Consider the following 16,492-nt stretch of genomic DNA (forward strand, 5'->3'; position numbering starts at 1 on the left):
GTTAATTAAGCCCTGGAGGAGGAACGGTTTAGTCTTGTTACTGGCAGGTACCACTCCCAGAAAACATACCAATCTGACCTTGCTCTCAAAGCTAGAACACAGCTCTGGTCCTCTACTGTACTTGTCCTTCCCAGAGTTCTTCAAGGCTGACACTCCTTTCCTGGAAAGGCCTGGAAAAAATAAATCTGTATTTTTGTATCCTTGCCTTCACAGGTCAGCAGGACACCTGACTAAAAAATCTGAAAGAGGGAAGGTACCAGTAAGGGTACTTCTAAAATTTATTCTGTGTGGAGGGAAAACCCTCATAGAGAAACTAAATTTTTGCTTGTAATAGTTCATGGTTTTTCAGCAACATGCATTAAAAATTTTAATTTCCAGAAAACTGCACAGGAAGTTTAATCAGTATGGTAAAAGTCGTCTTCAGGAAAAATACAACATAAGAACTCTTTGCCAACTCTTTGAATATATTTATTTATGTTTTGATTTGTGTAAGGAAGTCTCATGCTATAAATTTTTATTAAAAACATATAATTAGAAATAAATAGTACATTTATAGTCATAAGTAAAACAGTAGTTTTCACGCACACGAATGTTTGGCTTCCTCTTACAAAACAGGAATTGTATTTCACCATCTTTTTTTGTTTATTTGTTTAGACTTGATATAAAAGGATAAAGCTGCTGCATGAAGTTTATATTTATTGTGGGTTTAATATATCCCCAGAATAGAGTTTTTTCTATTTTCCTAATAATATTTATACAGGAAAAATACCCTTCTATTCTTGCTATTGATTTTTGATATGGTAAATGTGCTTAAACATTGCAGAAAGAATATAATGATAATAACAAAGATTAATACATTTGTTGCTTTTTCCTGCTTGCTGATGGGAATGACTGATTTGTATGAGAAAAGAATTATGTTTATAGAAAGGCCCGACATCAGCACCTAGCTAAAGGAAAAGATACATTATTATAGAACTTTATTTTGATTAGCTATGTGAAGATGCATGTCCTGGTTTCTTAGATGCTAGGAAAGCAGAATTCCTCAATGCTGTTCTCCTTTCTTGTTTCTGCTTCCTGCAGATCCAGTTGGTGATACTCAAATGTCACACGGTTGATGTGCTTGCCACTGGAGACCATTCGCAGCACAGTGTTGTCACAGCCAATCTTCATTTGGGCTATTTAGGGAAAAGAGATATAAAAACACATTTGTATGAGAGAAAGTGAGGGAAAAGAGATATATAATGATGGAAATTATGAAGCACCAATACTTGCAATTTTGGAAATAAAGCAAATTCACATGTCGTGATGACTTGCTGGTGGTGATATTGCTGATTAACTTGTTTGTTAGTTTTGCTTTACAATGCTTGGGTATTTAATCATGAGTCCTTCCCTCATCCAAATGCTACTCCATGTCTGTGTGCTACTGTTAAATACCATGAGTGATGAAAAAGGGTAATGGCACTCTATCCTGGAGATAGCCAAAATTAGCAATATCAAAATGTTTCCCATTAGAGGGATGAGTGGATTTTTGTGTAAGGACATTCTTCACAGGAACAAAGGCATGTGAGAGTTCCATCAAGACACACTCCGATGGTAGTGCCCAGCCTGTGGTCCCACTCTGAGGGAAATGGAGAGTCACTTACTGCTGCTTTAGGCAAGCCATTTGAGTGGAGGTTTGGAAAAGCCTTTTTGTTTGGGGAACTTGGGGCAACTTCTTCACTTGAGGAGAAATCTGGTGTGTCACCGGGAGAGCAGGAGCTGCTGAGCTGGATTTTCACTTCCTTCACACCACCAGGAAAACACATTTTAATCTCATTCCAGTGCTCAGTATCACCATTCAACAGTAGCACTTACCAGTTAAATCTTTGAAAAGTGCCTGGACTGTTAAGTTGTGGTGTGATGAAAGGCAAGAGAGGCCCCATGGGCCAGGCAGGTTCCTGCCCTGCAACTCTGTGGAAATGCCACTTCTCCAGTGCCCTGTTGGTGCTCCTGAGACATGACAAGTGTGCCACAGGGGTTAGTCTGTCATATCACTGCCACTCCTTGAGGCCTGCTATTGAATATTAGGGAATCTGGAAGTTCTTATTTTTATGGGGAGAAAGAAGGCAGTGGACCAGCATAATAGTGAAACATTCAGAGCCCCAGCAGGTTCAAAGTATAGAATGGGAATTCTAAGGCTTTTGGGGCATGTGTTACACCTGCAGCAGAAAAGGTCTTGGGAACATGGCGTAAATGAGAGAAAAGCTCTTTAACTGAAAATGTAACAATCTGCCTTTGTTTTTTGTGAATTTCCAGACCTTTTTATGTGCTGACATTCTAATATTAATTTTTGTCATAGGACAAGAATTCTTGAAGTATGTTCAGCCTTGTCAAAATGATTATTAAAGGGGCAAATGAAGGTGGTCATGGGTGTAACACATAGCTGCAACACATGCTGTAACACATAGCCTGAATAGCTTTAGCTCTCATGTTCTCCTAAATGTGAAGTTCACCAGTCCAGCAGGAAGTCCAGATGTGTCTGGGGGTCTCTGCATGTCTTATTATGATTAATTATTTTATTATATGGAGGTAACTGGAAGAAGTTCTTACCAGACCCATGAAAGGAGTGACAGAGGTCAGCTAGTGGAAACATCTTGGATGGGTCTAAGCCAGCTCCTCCAAGAAGCTCTACAAAATCTCCCACTCCTGCACAGCTTGTGGATGGTTTCTTAAAAAGGCAGAGGCTAAAAGTTATTTACCATTCATCTTCAAAATGTAGTAGTTCTGCAGACATTACAGGAGCTAACAATAGGTTTTAGCAATCCCCTGAGCTTAAAGCTTCGTAAAATCAGTACTACCTTGATTTGACATTAGTAAGTTAATTTTCTTAAGGCATTCCAAAGAAAGACCTAAGTAGATTCTGAAAATTACTGACAAGTAGAAAAGGTGTTGATTCAACTGCTTTTAATGCAGATAAGCAATCTGCATTAAAATGCAGATGCAGGTTCTGGATGCTTAAACATGTAATCAAATTAATGCAGGCATGGGCTATATGTATGCCAATATTCCACTGGCAGGCAGGAACTTCAGTTCCACTATATCATACTCATTCCTAAAAAAATGCTAAAGTGCACCATTGTGGCAAAGTTCAATTAAGGTAGAAATTATCAAAAGGAGTAGTTTTTTTCTGAAAGCAATGCCTTACTGTATATTAAACCCACAATTTTCCTGATATTATTGCTGTTTGCCAAAAATATCTTGCATGGACACCTTGAGCACCTTTGGGCTGCCATCCCTATGCTGCTACTTAAGTGCCTGGTTTCTTTACCTTCATTTGCTCTTGTCCTTTTCTGCTCACCACTGAATAAGTCAACTAATTCACTTGCCCATCTCTCAAAACCTGGCTTGTTTAGACACTGGCAATCTCCTTGAAGAACTCAGGCTGTCAGGAGAAAACAAATTTCCTTACTCTGTTCTTCTGAATATTATGGAATTGGCACCTTCTTACACCTCCCAGGCACAAGTATCACCAATAGCTCCTGTCCTTTTCTCACAAAGTTTGTCACTAAGCACCAAATACTCTAGATCAGAGCAGGGAATGCTCAGGCAATCAGTTGTGAGCATGTTTGTATTTTGTCTGTGATAATACCTCGCTATCCAGTGGCTCCTTTCTCTCTTCAGAGCGTTTGCTGTTTTCATTAAATACAGACAGACAGCTCTCAGAGAGAGTGCTCCTTTCTTTATAATGAAATCCTTACCCTTTGTTATGGCAAGTTACATTCATTAATGGTACTTTGAATAATTTGGCTGCCATTGCAACATTACAGAGACAATGGCGAGGAGGCAGCCCCAGCTCTCCTCTCTGGGAGAAACCAGAGCTCTCAGCATGCACACAGAGGTCTGGAACACCCATGCCTTAGCAGCCAGCACCACAGCCTAACCGTGCTTCATCCCTTCCCTCTTCTGTGCCGACAAAAATTGCACATGCTAGTATTTTCTTAGTAAATAAAGATCTCACCTTTAAAAAGAGACCATTTAAATGTCCCAGGATAAGATCAGATATTTTTATCACCACTGGGTAGATTATGGAGAAGCTGCAGTTTCTGTGCTGGTGAGGAATGACCATGGTAAACCTTCCTGAGGGGGTCTGAGAGATGACATTGCAAGCTGGGACACAGGAAAAGGTACAAGAGTTACTTGTCCAGTAATCACTGTATGTAGCAAAACTGCATAATTAAAGTACCAAAAAAAGCAGAGCTAGTTTAATTAATGGGAGATACAACCAAATGCTAAAAAAAAATGTGTGGCATTTTCCGAGGTTCTAGCAAAGCATTTGTTCTTTAAAAATTCCCTCCCCATTTTTTACTATATAGCATGAGGTCTGGCAGAACCTGAGGGTGAAACAGTCAATAGAAGAGCTAACACCTAAAATCTGTACATCAGGGCCTCACGCTATCAAGGGCTCATACAGTTTATCAGTTTGAAGGAGGCTAAACATGGGTGGAGGGAGAGATTGTGTTTTGTTTTGATAGCTTATTTTCTGACATTGCCAGCAGCCCCCTAAATCCTATTCTGTTCCTCTGAACTGGAGTTCCTTACACTCAAAATATCTCACTGGAATGAGAGCATGATTTTATCTTCAAGTTCAAACTTAAGAATTCAGGTAGAGGAGTAACTTATCTTCTATGTGAGTGACCCAAGGGATTCTTGACATAGATCTGCAGTTGCTTAAGCAGGACAGTGAAAGACACCAGCCACCTCCAGCAGTTGAATGCAATAATCACATCCATGGGCAGGAAGCCACACCAGAGTGGGGACCTAGCTTGTGGGGCCCAGGTCTGAATAACTTGGAGTAATGACGTAGCAGACATACTGCACTATCTTCTGGTTTTGGGGGCTTTTGTTTTGGTTGGTGGTGTTTTTGTTTTGGTTTGGTTTTGGGAGGAGGTTTGTTTGTTGTTTGGGTGGGTTTTTGTTTTGGTTGTTTGTTCTCTTTTTGTTTTGTTTGGTTACTGAGTAGTTAGGAAATAAATAAGACTGGCCTGAACAATAATTGTTAATGTCCTGTCCTCTCTGGAAAACACAATTCAAGTGAAGTACTGGACAGGTTGCCCAGCCAAGTTGTGAGTGCCCAGCTGTTGGAAGAGTTGGATAAAACCTGGATAACCTGGCCTAGCATGTGGCATTCCTGGCTATGGTGGGGAAGGGATTGAAATGAGACAATCTTTATGATCGGTTTCAACCAATGCTGTTCCACGGTTCTATAATAATTTGTGCCTTTTCAGCTCAGAGGCTTAGGCAAAGAACTTGCAGATAGATCTCTGTGATCATATATCTCTCATAACTACCACACAGCCATTCAACATACTGATTTTACTGTTGAACTTTTTCACATATTTTTTTCCTCATTGTTCACTCAGATCTAGAAAACGCTGAGATTGAAGTTGTTCAATTAATACTATTTGTTCTAGCTAAATGTGTTGGAACATGCTAATATTAGATTGGGAGGGATATTATTTGAAAGAAAGAGCCTTATGGGCTTGCATATTGAAGCCTGTGTGATCTCTTAAGCTGCTTTTTTTTCCTAGGGCATACACTGAGCCTGAATCAAGCCTGCAGGCATGCAGGTGCACGTGGCTCCACCAGCCTTACCGCAGCCATGCCAGTGCATAAAACCACAGTGAGAAAACTCAGTGCAAAGCACCACATTCTCTTTGCTTCCTGCCCCAAATTCAAGCCCCTGTGGTGGTATGAAACACAGACTTACGGAAGAGATTGCTGATTTTCTTGACTGTGACAGTAAATCCATTGCCTGGTAGCTGAATCCTGAAGAAGATCATTGCCACGTTCTGTGATGATCGGATGCTCCTCTGAATATTCCCACTTTCACAGAAGTCTACATATCTTTGAGAAGTGGAGAGCGGATGGTCCAAGGAACTGGGAAATTTCTCTCCCTTGAGTATCCATCCATCAAACACCTACAGAGGTTCAATAATATAAAACAAGATTTTGCTTAATACTCTGATAGCAGAGAACAGAAACATGAAGTATAACAGATACTCTTTTCTTTTGCACCATATAACTTGTTCAAAGCCACAAACAGAAAACAAAAATTTGTTGTATTTATTGATTTCCTAACATGTAACTAATTATTCATGCTTCAATGGATGTTAAGGAAAGGGATACATATAACTTTTAATGTTGCTTTTATCTCCTTGAAAACTTTTGTTATCTATTTTTTTTTGAGGGAAGTATCCCTTTTTTCTTCAGCATCATCACTTTTTTTTTTTTTTTTTTAATTGCATTGTTACTATGAAAAGTTTTTGACCAGCTTGATTTGGATGCTTTACAGTTTGTCATTAATGGTCCCAGTGGTCTTGCAGAGATATTGGAATACATAACACTTTGAGGAAGAATTATTGGCAGAGGTATTGCTCTCACTTGTGTCACCTATTTTACCTCATCCTAGCCACCAGAAAACAAAACAAGTCCTGCATTATTTATCTGGATCTTAAGCATCAACTTCTACAAATCTTTCCTTCATAACAAAAAAGCAACCATCTTCAGATCAGAAGTAGAAATACGTATTAGTTCTAGCATAGCTACTCAGCTGCCTGCCTTGCTGTTTCAATCTTCTCCTAGCTGCTCTCACATGGTAATTCACTGAACACTTCAGTCAATACCCCAAAATTAAAGGACCAGGTTCAGCCATCACTTCAGTCAATAATTCTGATGTGAGACTTCCTGATGAAAAAAACATCAGGATCTGTCTCTGAATTTGCCAGAACTGTAAGTTTCTGAAGTAATGGGATGCAGGTGCTCAAATTACACTAGGGGAAAGCTGCTTGTATATATGTAGAGAGAGAGAGAGAGAGAGAGAAATATAATAGAAAAGTTTGGGACACCATTACCAAAGAAAGGAAAGCTCAATAAAATAAAAAGATATCTTGGAATTTTTCTAGCCCCCAAGAGTGACCATAAGTGCAGGTACAAAAGCCTTAGCCCCACAAGAGACTGAAATTAGCCTCCCTGTAGCCACATGGGGAGAGATCTCAGCCAAGATATGGAATGAAAGGACAGAAGTCTGAGCAGGAGACGAGGAAAGGGCTGAAGGGCAGCTTTCCTCCTTCTCCCTGTTCCTGGACCTCAGCTTGCCACTAGATGGGATGGGGTCTGTTTTGTGCCTTGCCAGTTCAGCACAAAGGGCAAAGTGAAGGGAGCCAGGGACCATCAAGCCTCCCCTTCTCTCCTTGACCAAGTTCAGGTCTTGGTGAATGCTCCTGCCTGCCAGAGAAATGTACTGGTAAAGTTTTTTAATGCTGGAATATAAATGGCTCTGTGTCATGAGTCTCTTTCTGTTCAGAACTGATGTCCTGAAAAGTTCTAGAAGGGAAATTTTAAAGAAAGCCTGCAATGATCCAGTCACATATTCATATGATGCTAAGTGACCTGAGAGCAGAGGTCCCAAAGTAGTAACAGTGATCCAGAGATCTATATCACTATCTGCAGGGCTCCTGTGAGTCACAGTGCAATAAGTAAATCCTACTGACCAAATTTTCAGCCATCCACCCGGGCATGGACACTCCATAGAGGCGCTTCTGGAAAAGTTCATAAGAGGCACTACTGAAGGCTGGAGAGGGATCCTCATCCTGCCTCTAACTTTGCTTTAGAGGAGTGGTGATGTGGGAAGACACATACTCAGTGCCTCAGGGAGGAGACAGAGCCGTCCCAGAGGGGCTTGCTTTGTGACAGCCTGGTTTTTATGCACAAACACACACAACACACAGATGTGCACATGCACTTGCCTGCCCCTTGCACACACAGCAAACACCTCACGAGTCAGAGGAGAGCAGAGACTTGCAGATTTTTACCTTCAGGAAGTCCCCCCCTTGGCAGTCGATGTTGACAAAGTCGTAGTGTATTGTGATGAGCTCCTCGGGCTCCCCGATGAAGAAGGTTGCGCAATGCAGCTGTGGCTGGTTTGCGGTGAAGGTGAACTGCCCCTCTATACTCAGCATGTCAATGCACCCTGGAGAAGCAGGGACAAAGGGCTGCTGCCTCTGCCTGCTCAGGAGGAAGCCTCCGTGCCAGCTCCCACTGTGCAGGGAAGGAAGGGGATAGGAGAGACCCCCCCGCGCTGGGATCGGCTGGCAGCGAGGACAAGGAGAGCCAGCTGAAGCAATTAGGAGCCTGCTGAGCATCAGAGGACAAGTAGTAACTGGCAGGTGTGACACAAACGTGCGACGGGGGTGATGAGGGGGGATGGTGTGTCAATGCATCTCTGAGCAGAAAACTCCGTGTGTACGTGTGCACAAGTGCACAAACTCTCTATTCTTTCAGATTTCGCTCCAGTCACAGCTGCTACACCTGCCCCACCCCTCAGCAATGTGACCCTGCCTAGGGACATGGGTGGTGAATCCCCATCCTACTCCAGTTATTTGGGGCCATTAACTATGAACCCCACCCTCTGCCTTAAACCACAGGTTTCTGTGGGTTTAATGCTTTGTCCTTCTTCTCTCTAGTCTTGCAAAAAGCTCCTACAGCTCTGTAACTCCCAATTAGCCCCTTCCCCTCCCTGAAGTATGCCCAGGATTCTCCCACCTGTCAGTATTCCCTACCAGAGCACCAAAGAAACTCACGGAGCGACCGCCGGTAGATCTGTCCTGCAGACAGCTCTCGCTTCAGATCTTCACTGAGTAGTAGGAAGGGGTCATTTTCACCAGCATCCCTCACCTGGTTAGAGATGGAGGGCAAGAAAAGTCTTGGGCAAAGTGAAATGCAGCTCTCTCCCTGTACCTCCCAAAAACAGGCACAGTATATTATGTCCCCCCTCTAGAAACAGTGCAGCTGTGGAAGAGCTCAGGCAGAAAGCTGCCAACCTGCAAGAGAGGGGAAATAAACCTGGGATCTAAGAAGTAAGCCCAGCAGCTAAGTGCACTGAGAGTTTCTTAAATCCTCAAAATTGCTGAGCATAAATAAATAGAGGGGTAGCACAGAATACATGGGACTGTGGCATTAATGTTACCTAGGTGTGAGTTTAATGCAGAAGAGGGAATAGGAAAGGGAAAGAGAATAAAGCACAATGCTCAAAAGCTGAGAGAGCAAGTTAGAAGACAGCAGCTAAAAGCACAGTGAGATGTTTAATCATCAGCCCTATTGCTCACCTCTAGGTATCTGGTTTCTCCTTTGGAGGCTGCCAGGAAGATGAGAACGAGGTGGCACTGAAACTGGAAAGCAGACGGCATGCTGACACCTCCTCTGGCAGCCGTCCCCCTGTGGCCAAGTTTCTCAGGGATTGTGCTGGTGTGCAGAAGCCGCTGGGGTGTCTTGGAGCGACTCTTTTTATAGAGCTGTTGGGAGGGGAGGCTCTTGGTCCCCGTACTGATAGGGTAACCCATGGTAACTGAATTCCTCTCTCCGTGACACAGTACGTGGGCATGACAAGGGTCCAAATTGCAGCCACAAATTTTCAAGACGGTTGAATTCCCCTCTGTGGCAGATGTCTTTCCTCCTAATCTGTCTGGTGAAATAGCTGAAAACCTCTGGGAGAGAGAGCCCATCCCTGTGCATATGGGGCACTCATGCACTGTGTTTATTTCCAGTTATTCCAAAGCAAGCAATGAGGAGCATCCCTCCCTCCTCCTGGGGCAGTCATGGGGTATTTCAGACCTGCGGAGCTTTCTGCCTACCTTCTGCCTACCTCTGCTGCAATGCAGCTCCCTGCAGTGCCTGTGCCTGTGCTTCCTGCTGGCCAGGCCTGGGTGGGCACCCCTGTGCCCCAGGTGGGTTTGCAGCCTGTGCCAGCATCCCTCCAGGGCTCTGCAGCAAGCACACAGGCAAAACCAGACAGCTCTTCCCACTAAAACCAGCTTTCCTACAGAAATTATGAAAACTTGGTCTTCCCAGGGGCATCTCCATCACAGAACTCCTGATACTGCTTCAGCCTTGCTCCTCAAGTGAAACCTGAGAAGACCTTTAGAAGTTGAGCCTGTGAGTGAAAATTCATAACTCTGCAGACTACTAAAAATCAGGCACTCAGCAGAGGTATTAGATGTAGGGTATATACCTGAAATCCATTGAGGTTCCTTGGGAATTACAAGTTTTGTTGGAAAACTGCAGAGTTTAGTCCCAGTTTGCATTAGAGGATGGCTGGAACATTAATCAGGAAGGTGAGAGGTGCCTTGGAGACCATGAGGATCAGAAGGGGCTGCAGAGGAGCCCAGCCTTTCTTGCTATTGTTTTCCTCACTCTCTAAAGAGATTGATAAAGAGTTTGACTCCTCCAATCCCAAATTCTGGCTGCAGTGTCCCGGTTTGCCCTGTCAGTCCCCAGCCTATTCCTCAGACACTGAGTGTGGGGAATGCAACAGTGCAGGGAGCTGGGTGTGCTGCTGCAGTGGGAGCTGCAGATGAAGGTCTGGGGGGCAGGAGCCAGAGCCCAAAGTAAGAGGCTGTGAACTGCCAACCTTTTTTATTCCAGAAAGCCTAGGGACCTTTGGCACCAACCAGGTGACTAGACACTAGGAGATACAGCACGAGTCGAGGACTCAGCTGGAAGATCACAGACCTTCATATACGTAGACTGTGAGGGTGTAAAAGCCCAGGCATTCCTTTGTTCAGGGTCCCTCTCTGGAGGCAGTAGCTCAAGGTTTCTGTTCTGTTGCTGCACCATTATAAAATTACCTAAAGGAGACAGAGGTCTGAGGCTCTGCTGTGGGAAACCTGGGCTTGAACCAGCAAGGAAAGTTAGACTGTCTGAGTGAGCGAGGGATGTGTAGGAGTGGAGTGGGCACCCATGGGCTCACTGGAGCTGCCCGCTGTGAAGGGGCTTGGATCCCAGCAGTTAAAGGTTCTCATGGTGGGACTGTGACTGCCTGAGTGCCTCTTGAATGGTCGGACTAGGACATAATCTTGCTGTGAGTCCTTGAAGATCTTCAGTGGAGGACAGCGTGTCTGATTGTGTGTGAATTTGTTACTGAAGATTTCAAATTTCAGAATTCAACTCCAAAAATTAGTGAAGGACACATGGCACTGCAGCCAAAATATTATGACTCTGTTAAACCAGATGTGAGGTGATCTACTCAGAATGAAACATACAGCAGTGACATCACCATAGTTTAAACTCTTGCCTATGAATAGCTGAAATCTGTGCTTAGCACAACATTCACCGGTGGAAGAAAAGCAGGAAGCTCCACAGTCTGAAGGACATCCTGGCAGGTGAAGTGAGGGTACTGTCCTTCTCCAATAAACAAGGTGGTGGGAAGGACAATAGATACCACTTCCATATCCTCTGTGATTTATTGCTCACACAGGGCCTATGGTGACTTTGAAATTCCTATGCAACACCTTGGAGTTTGTTATGAATATCCAGATATTCTGTGTGACATTGGTACAAAAGCTGAACTCAGATACCATTTGGTGTTGATGTGGAATTTAATTTTAACAGAGGTGCTAAGCTGGTTTTTTTCCCCCCAGTTTTCAGCTCTGGGCTCAGCAGGAGCTGATGAAGCCTGATGACATCCTGACCAGCCTCATCACAAAGCCTCCCAGTGCCTGGGATAACTCTTTGTGTCTTGAAACACAGGGCTGTCCTCAGCCCCCAGTCTCATATGCCCTCTTTTGTGCAGCTCTAATGCTTGGGGAAGGCAAGTGTTTGGGATGGAATAGGGAATCACATGCGAAGAGATGCAGCTGCTGCTGCTGCTGGCTGGGGCTCTGCTGCCTCAGGTGGAGCTCAAGCAGATAGATCCCAAAAGGGACCACTCAAAGGGAAAAGAGGAGGTTCATGCATCCCAACTCTCAGAGGGTGAGAGAGGGTGTGAGGTCATCTTCTCACTCAACTCTGCTGCCTCCTTAGTGTATCACAGGTCCCCTTCCCCTCCACCCTCCCTTTGCCTGCTGCAGCACTGCTTTTGTTAAAAGTCACTTACAGAAACTGAGATTTTCAGGAGATGTGAATGTGACTAACAAAGTAAAGAAAAATAACTTTGAATTGGGTTCAAAACACCCCTGCAGCATTTCAGAAGGGAAAAGCACCTTCAATGTGATACAAACCCTTGGTGAATGAGGCGAGTGTAATTTTTCTTCCATGGAATTTAGTCATGATAACTCTCTGAAGGACAAATTTTTTTGTTAATATAAAATTGTTTAGCACAGTAAAATGCCTTCCCAGTGACACCCTGTCACAAGCTAAATAATGCAGTTGATTTGCATCTTGATCTGCTCACAACTGTAAATTACTCTGGGAGCCGCCCCTTTCCCTGGCAGAAATGATGGAAAGCCATGGTGCTGTTAGAGTTTGGGCTGAGTGCAGGGCTTCACCCACTCTGCTCTGCTGCAGCTCAGCATTGTTTAGGCACCCCAGCCTGTGCAGAGCTTTGGGCTGTTGAAGCACTGCTCATGGATGGGCTTTTCCGGAGTGTGCCTTGGAGGACCTGCCTACCACTCGTACTCAAAGCTTGTAGGTGTCTTGTCAACTATTATAGAAAAGAGGAAATCCCAGCTATAGTAAGAAGTGGAGAAAATAAAGCTGAATGAAGACAGTAGTGAAGCAAGCTCCATTTACCCTCCCCCACGGTGATCAAATCATGTTCTGTCCTATAATACAAATGGTAAATGCAGCTTCTTCTCATAAAAAGTAAAAGTAGTTGTCACAGGAAGAATATACATGAAGTGCTCAGTAGTGAGATTTCTAGTGAGAAATGCTTGAGCTACAGACAATCCTTAGAGATCCCTCCATGTAGCAAAGAGGGGCCGGGTGTTATGAACCCTTTCTGCTTTCAAAAAGGATCCCATGGGTGCCCATCTCTTCTTACACCTCAGCTGCAGCCTGACTTCTTGCACAAGTGGCTCAAGCAGACCAAACCCCTCACTAGTATCAGGATCTTAAACATGAGTTAATATTTTCTGTATAGACAAAGTTCCAAGCAAGCTTCACACCACAGGGCTCAGCCTGGCTGCTGCATGTCCCATGGGGGCTCCTGTGCTTGTGGCTTCTTGAACTGAGAGGAGCAGCAGTGAGACTGCAGTACAACTGCTCCGGGGAAGAGGCGCAGTCCTGCCCCAGGCACTCTGTCCTCAGCTGTTAATGCTGATTTCTCACTTCTGCTCAGTGCTGGCTGAAGAGATGCCATGTGGGGTCATGCACAGTGTGAGACATCTGACTGGACTTTAAACTTAATATCTTGTCAGCTGCTAAACATTGTGCTGAGCTACATTTATTTCCCTTATGCTTTTTCCCACTCTAAGTGAGAATTCATTCAGGGGTTAGCTTTTCATTTCCTTCGTGGTGTCTGTGAGATGTAGTACTAGTCATTCCTGTCTTGTTATCGTGTGGCTGCAGGTCTCATACCAATATCAGTGTCTTTGAAGAGGAGGAGATTGCTGCACATCACTTCTAGTTTATTATACATGTTCAACTGTTTGTGAATCCTTCAGTATAATGTTTCTGAACAGTGGGATCAGTTAGCCCAGATTAAGGTGAGAAAGAAATCTAGTGCCTCTATAGTGTCACAACTGCTACAGTGAAGGCTAAATTTTTTGTCCCATCTTTGCTAAATCACAATCAGTCACTGCTTTGAAAGAACACCACAGAAACGAAAGCAAGGGGAAGACTGTACAGCAAGTCATAGTCCTAAAAGCCATTAGGAAAACACATCTTTGATACAGACATGTACAAGATTTCACTTCAAACTCTGCCTGAGGCAAAGACAAACATGTAAAAGCTCCTGTTCCTGGCTCAGCTTAAGCACTTGGACTATGGACATACAACAGGAAAGACAGAATTCAGCACGGCTAAAGTAAATTGGCCCTGCCAATGGTTTGAAGATGTGTTCTTTTTGCAAAAGCAACAATCAGAGTTGCAATGACAGCTGAAGGAGAGCATTTCCAGCAGCAGAAACACGAAGTCTGAGATCACATTTTGTGCTTCAGTCCTTTACTCTTGTGTTTGTTTCTGTACCAGGCAGGTGTCCCAACAGTCCATGTTCCAACCTGAGACCAGACTCCTCCCTCTGTAATCAGTCTGCATCTTCATCAATGATTTCTGTTGCTGCCTGTCTGCCTCAGCTTTGTGCCGGGTATGACAAGCCTCTTCCAAACCTCACCACACATCTCTCTGTAACACCACTTCTATTACTTCTCTGTGTGTGTCTAAATTTGCTTTAAATAGAACTGAACTTCCCCTAAGGTGAAGTAAGAGTGACTTGTTAACTCTGGGCAGTTTGACACAAGAGATAGTGTGATTTGTCACATTAAGTGGCTTAGAGGGATGACAAACACATGTGATTTATGAACTGAAAGCCTATCAGCATCATGCAGGCTTGACGATGTTGCATTAACTCTATTTATGGCATTGGCAAAAAGCAAAGATTGTGAAACTCACAGTTTACCGGGTTACAAATAATCAAGCAAACATTATATTCAGACACTGAGATTACCCTGAGGGCGGTTATCTCTAGCAGCTCTGCCTGTGAGTCAACCAGCATCTATACAAAGCACTCAGGGCCAAGAAGTGGGAGAAAAGTTTTTCTTAGGAAGGAGGAAAAAGATATGAGAATGGATGACTGGAAAAAGCACATGCCATTGTTCTGGTGTTGGGAGAGGTGCTGGATTTTTGTTGAGCTGTTTAATTTTAGCATGGTCTTTCCTCCTCTGTGGATCCTTAAAACAGAATCTGTGCCCTCAAGGGCTGCTGTAAGAAGGTCTCAACACCAGAGCTGCAGAGAGGTGCCAGCATGGCCCCAACAGCCTCTTTGAGCCCTTCACATCTGCCTTTGCCAGCTGCAGCAGCTACTCTGATCAGTACCAGTGCCCTTGCAGAACAGTCTCCTTTCCAAAACATGGCACAGTTACTGCACCTAGACTTTGCTTGGAAGTGTACTCTGATGGCCCAGGTCACATCCTGTTCGAGATCTCCTTTACCATGGCTGCAACTTTCTCCCAGTGACCCTCCCCAGAGCAACAGCCCCTGTTCCTTCTCTTCCAAATTTCCTCTCCAGCTTGGAGCTACTAGAACATCTATCACTGTTTTCAATACTGACCCAGTTTATTACAGAGAATACAATCTCAGATGTGTTGAGAAATCCCTGTATTTCCATATCTCATGTTTTAAAATTTGTTTAATCTCTGAAGTATAAACCTTTGACAAAGCACCACTTTCATAAGTGATATTTTAAGATGCTTCGGGTTTTTTTTATTCAAGACGGACAAGCATTTCTTAGCTGAAGTGACCCTCCCTGAGGAGAATAATTCTTATCCAGAAAAAAAACTGTAACTCGACACAATTCTGGTAGCGTTAGACATCACAATAATGGACCCAACTTCAGAAACACTGTGGACTGTTACACAATTCAGGCAGTCAGTATGAGTCAGATAAGAGATGTCAGCATACCCAACATAATGGTATATTTATCCTTTCAACTGCTCCCTCTGCATTCCTTTGTTTTTCATGTGTGTGATTCCTTACTAGTCATCCCCAGTACTGTGCAGTCTCTGGTGCCAATTTGATCAGTTAGGCTCCAAATGCTTTTAGGTGATAGTACAGGAATATCTTGTGTTAGTGTAAAAATCACATATATTTAAGGACCTTGGCTCACCTGGTCAGCATTTTTCCACCTCCTGAAGTCTAAAGGCAGTTTCACCTTTCCTAGCAATGTCACAGAGCATCTTTAGCTCAAGTGCAGTAATGGGCTTTTTAATTTCAAACATAAACAATTCTCCTTCTTGTAATTCTTCTCCTAGGGCACCAAAAATTACCCAAAAAAACCTTATCCAAGAGAGAGGTTTTTTCTAAAATTGCAGAATTAGGTCATTAGTGCAAGGGCAAAACCAGTTTTACTTTTATCTACTGAAGGCATCAATAGCTCAGTGGGATGGAACTCTTCAGCCCCGTGTCTCATCCAGACACATCACTCATCCACAGGGATCTGTTTGCTACTGCCACTTGATATCCCCAGCCAGAGCTGAGGAATTTACATCTTTCTGCAACATTCTCTACTTCTTGCCATTTTTCTACTCTGAAAAAACAATCTTAAGTAGAGCTCCAGGTGGTTCAGTCGCTTTTCTGCCCTTTATAACTTGTTTTACACACAGATCTTTTTCCTGCCATAGTTTTATTCTGTAGTGCTTTTCTGAGTTCATGCAACTACTGGGAATGTAAAATCAAAGCAATGCAAGGAGTTTTAAGATATTTGAAAGCTATACTGTGATGATTGCTCTGCACCCCATGCAGTCAAACAGGATTTGAGATTTCAGCTTGGAATTTAAAGCAAATGTGGAACAGGAACATTTCCCATTGATTTTCCCCCAAAGACCTGGGCTCTGAGAAACTACTTCTTCTGTCTTCTTCTTTGCTGTCTTGTTGCAATATTTGCAGTTTTATAGACATGTCCTTATTTAGCCAACCAGCTTACCGAAACACAACTTTCCATTGAAGACTAATTTAGAGTCTCAAGCACATGTTCTCAGCTGCTGCAAAATTATGCCACTGAGTGCAATAGGCTCTGTCATTTTAC

General features: G+C 43.5%; 1 protein-coding gene across 1 annotated transcript; it reads right to left on the reverse strand.

Moving 5' to 3' along the window:
* Window positions 1–446: 446 nt before the first annotated feature.
* Window positions 447–9,325, reverse strand: CRHBP (corticotropin releasing hormone binding protein). The gene is made up of 7 exons (XM_002190644.6): window positions 9,144–9,325; window positions 8,619–8,712; window positions 7,851–8,008; window positions 5,747–5,957; window positions 3,998–4,146; window positions 2,590–2,707; window positions 447–1,175 (listed from the first exon to the last, which is right to left on the reverse strand). Exons 1-7 carry the CDS (start codon window positions 9,222–9,224, stop codon window positions 1,018–1,020), a joined length of 969 nt encoding a protein of 322 aa, XP_002190680.2. The 5' UTR covers window positions 9,225–9,325; the 3' UTR covers window positions 447–1,017.
* Between the last annotated feature and the right edge of the window lie 7,167 nt (window positions 9,326–16,492).

This window comes from Taeniopygia guttata, chromosome Z, assembly GCF_048771995.1.
Source record: "Taeniopygia guttata chromosome Z, bTaeGut7.mat, whole genome shotgun sequence".
NCBI lineage: Eukaryota > Metazoa > Chordata > Aves > Passeriformes > Estrildidae > Taeniopygia > Taeniopygia guttata.

What these genes read in the sequence shown, in the direction of transcription:
- CRHBP (XM_002190644.6), bottom strand. Translation starts at nt 9,224, where the DNA reads ATGCCGTCTGCTTTCCAGTTTCAGTGCCACCTCGTTCTCATCTTCCTG. An exon ending in AAGGGGGGGACTTCCTGAAG is followed by an intron (nt 5,958 to 7,850) that starts GTAAAAATCTGC and finishes GAACCTCTGTAG; the next exon opens with GTGTTTGATGGATGGATACT. An exon ending in TCACTCCTTTCATGGGTCTG is followed by an intron (nt 1,176 to 2,589) that starts GTAAGAACTTCT and finishes TTCCCTAAATAG; the next exon opens with CCCAAATGAAGATTGGCTGT.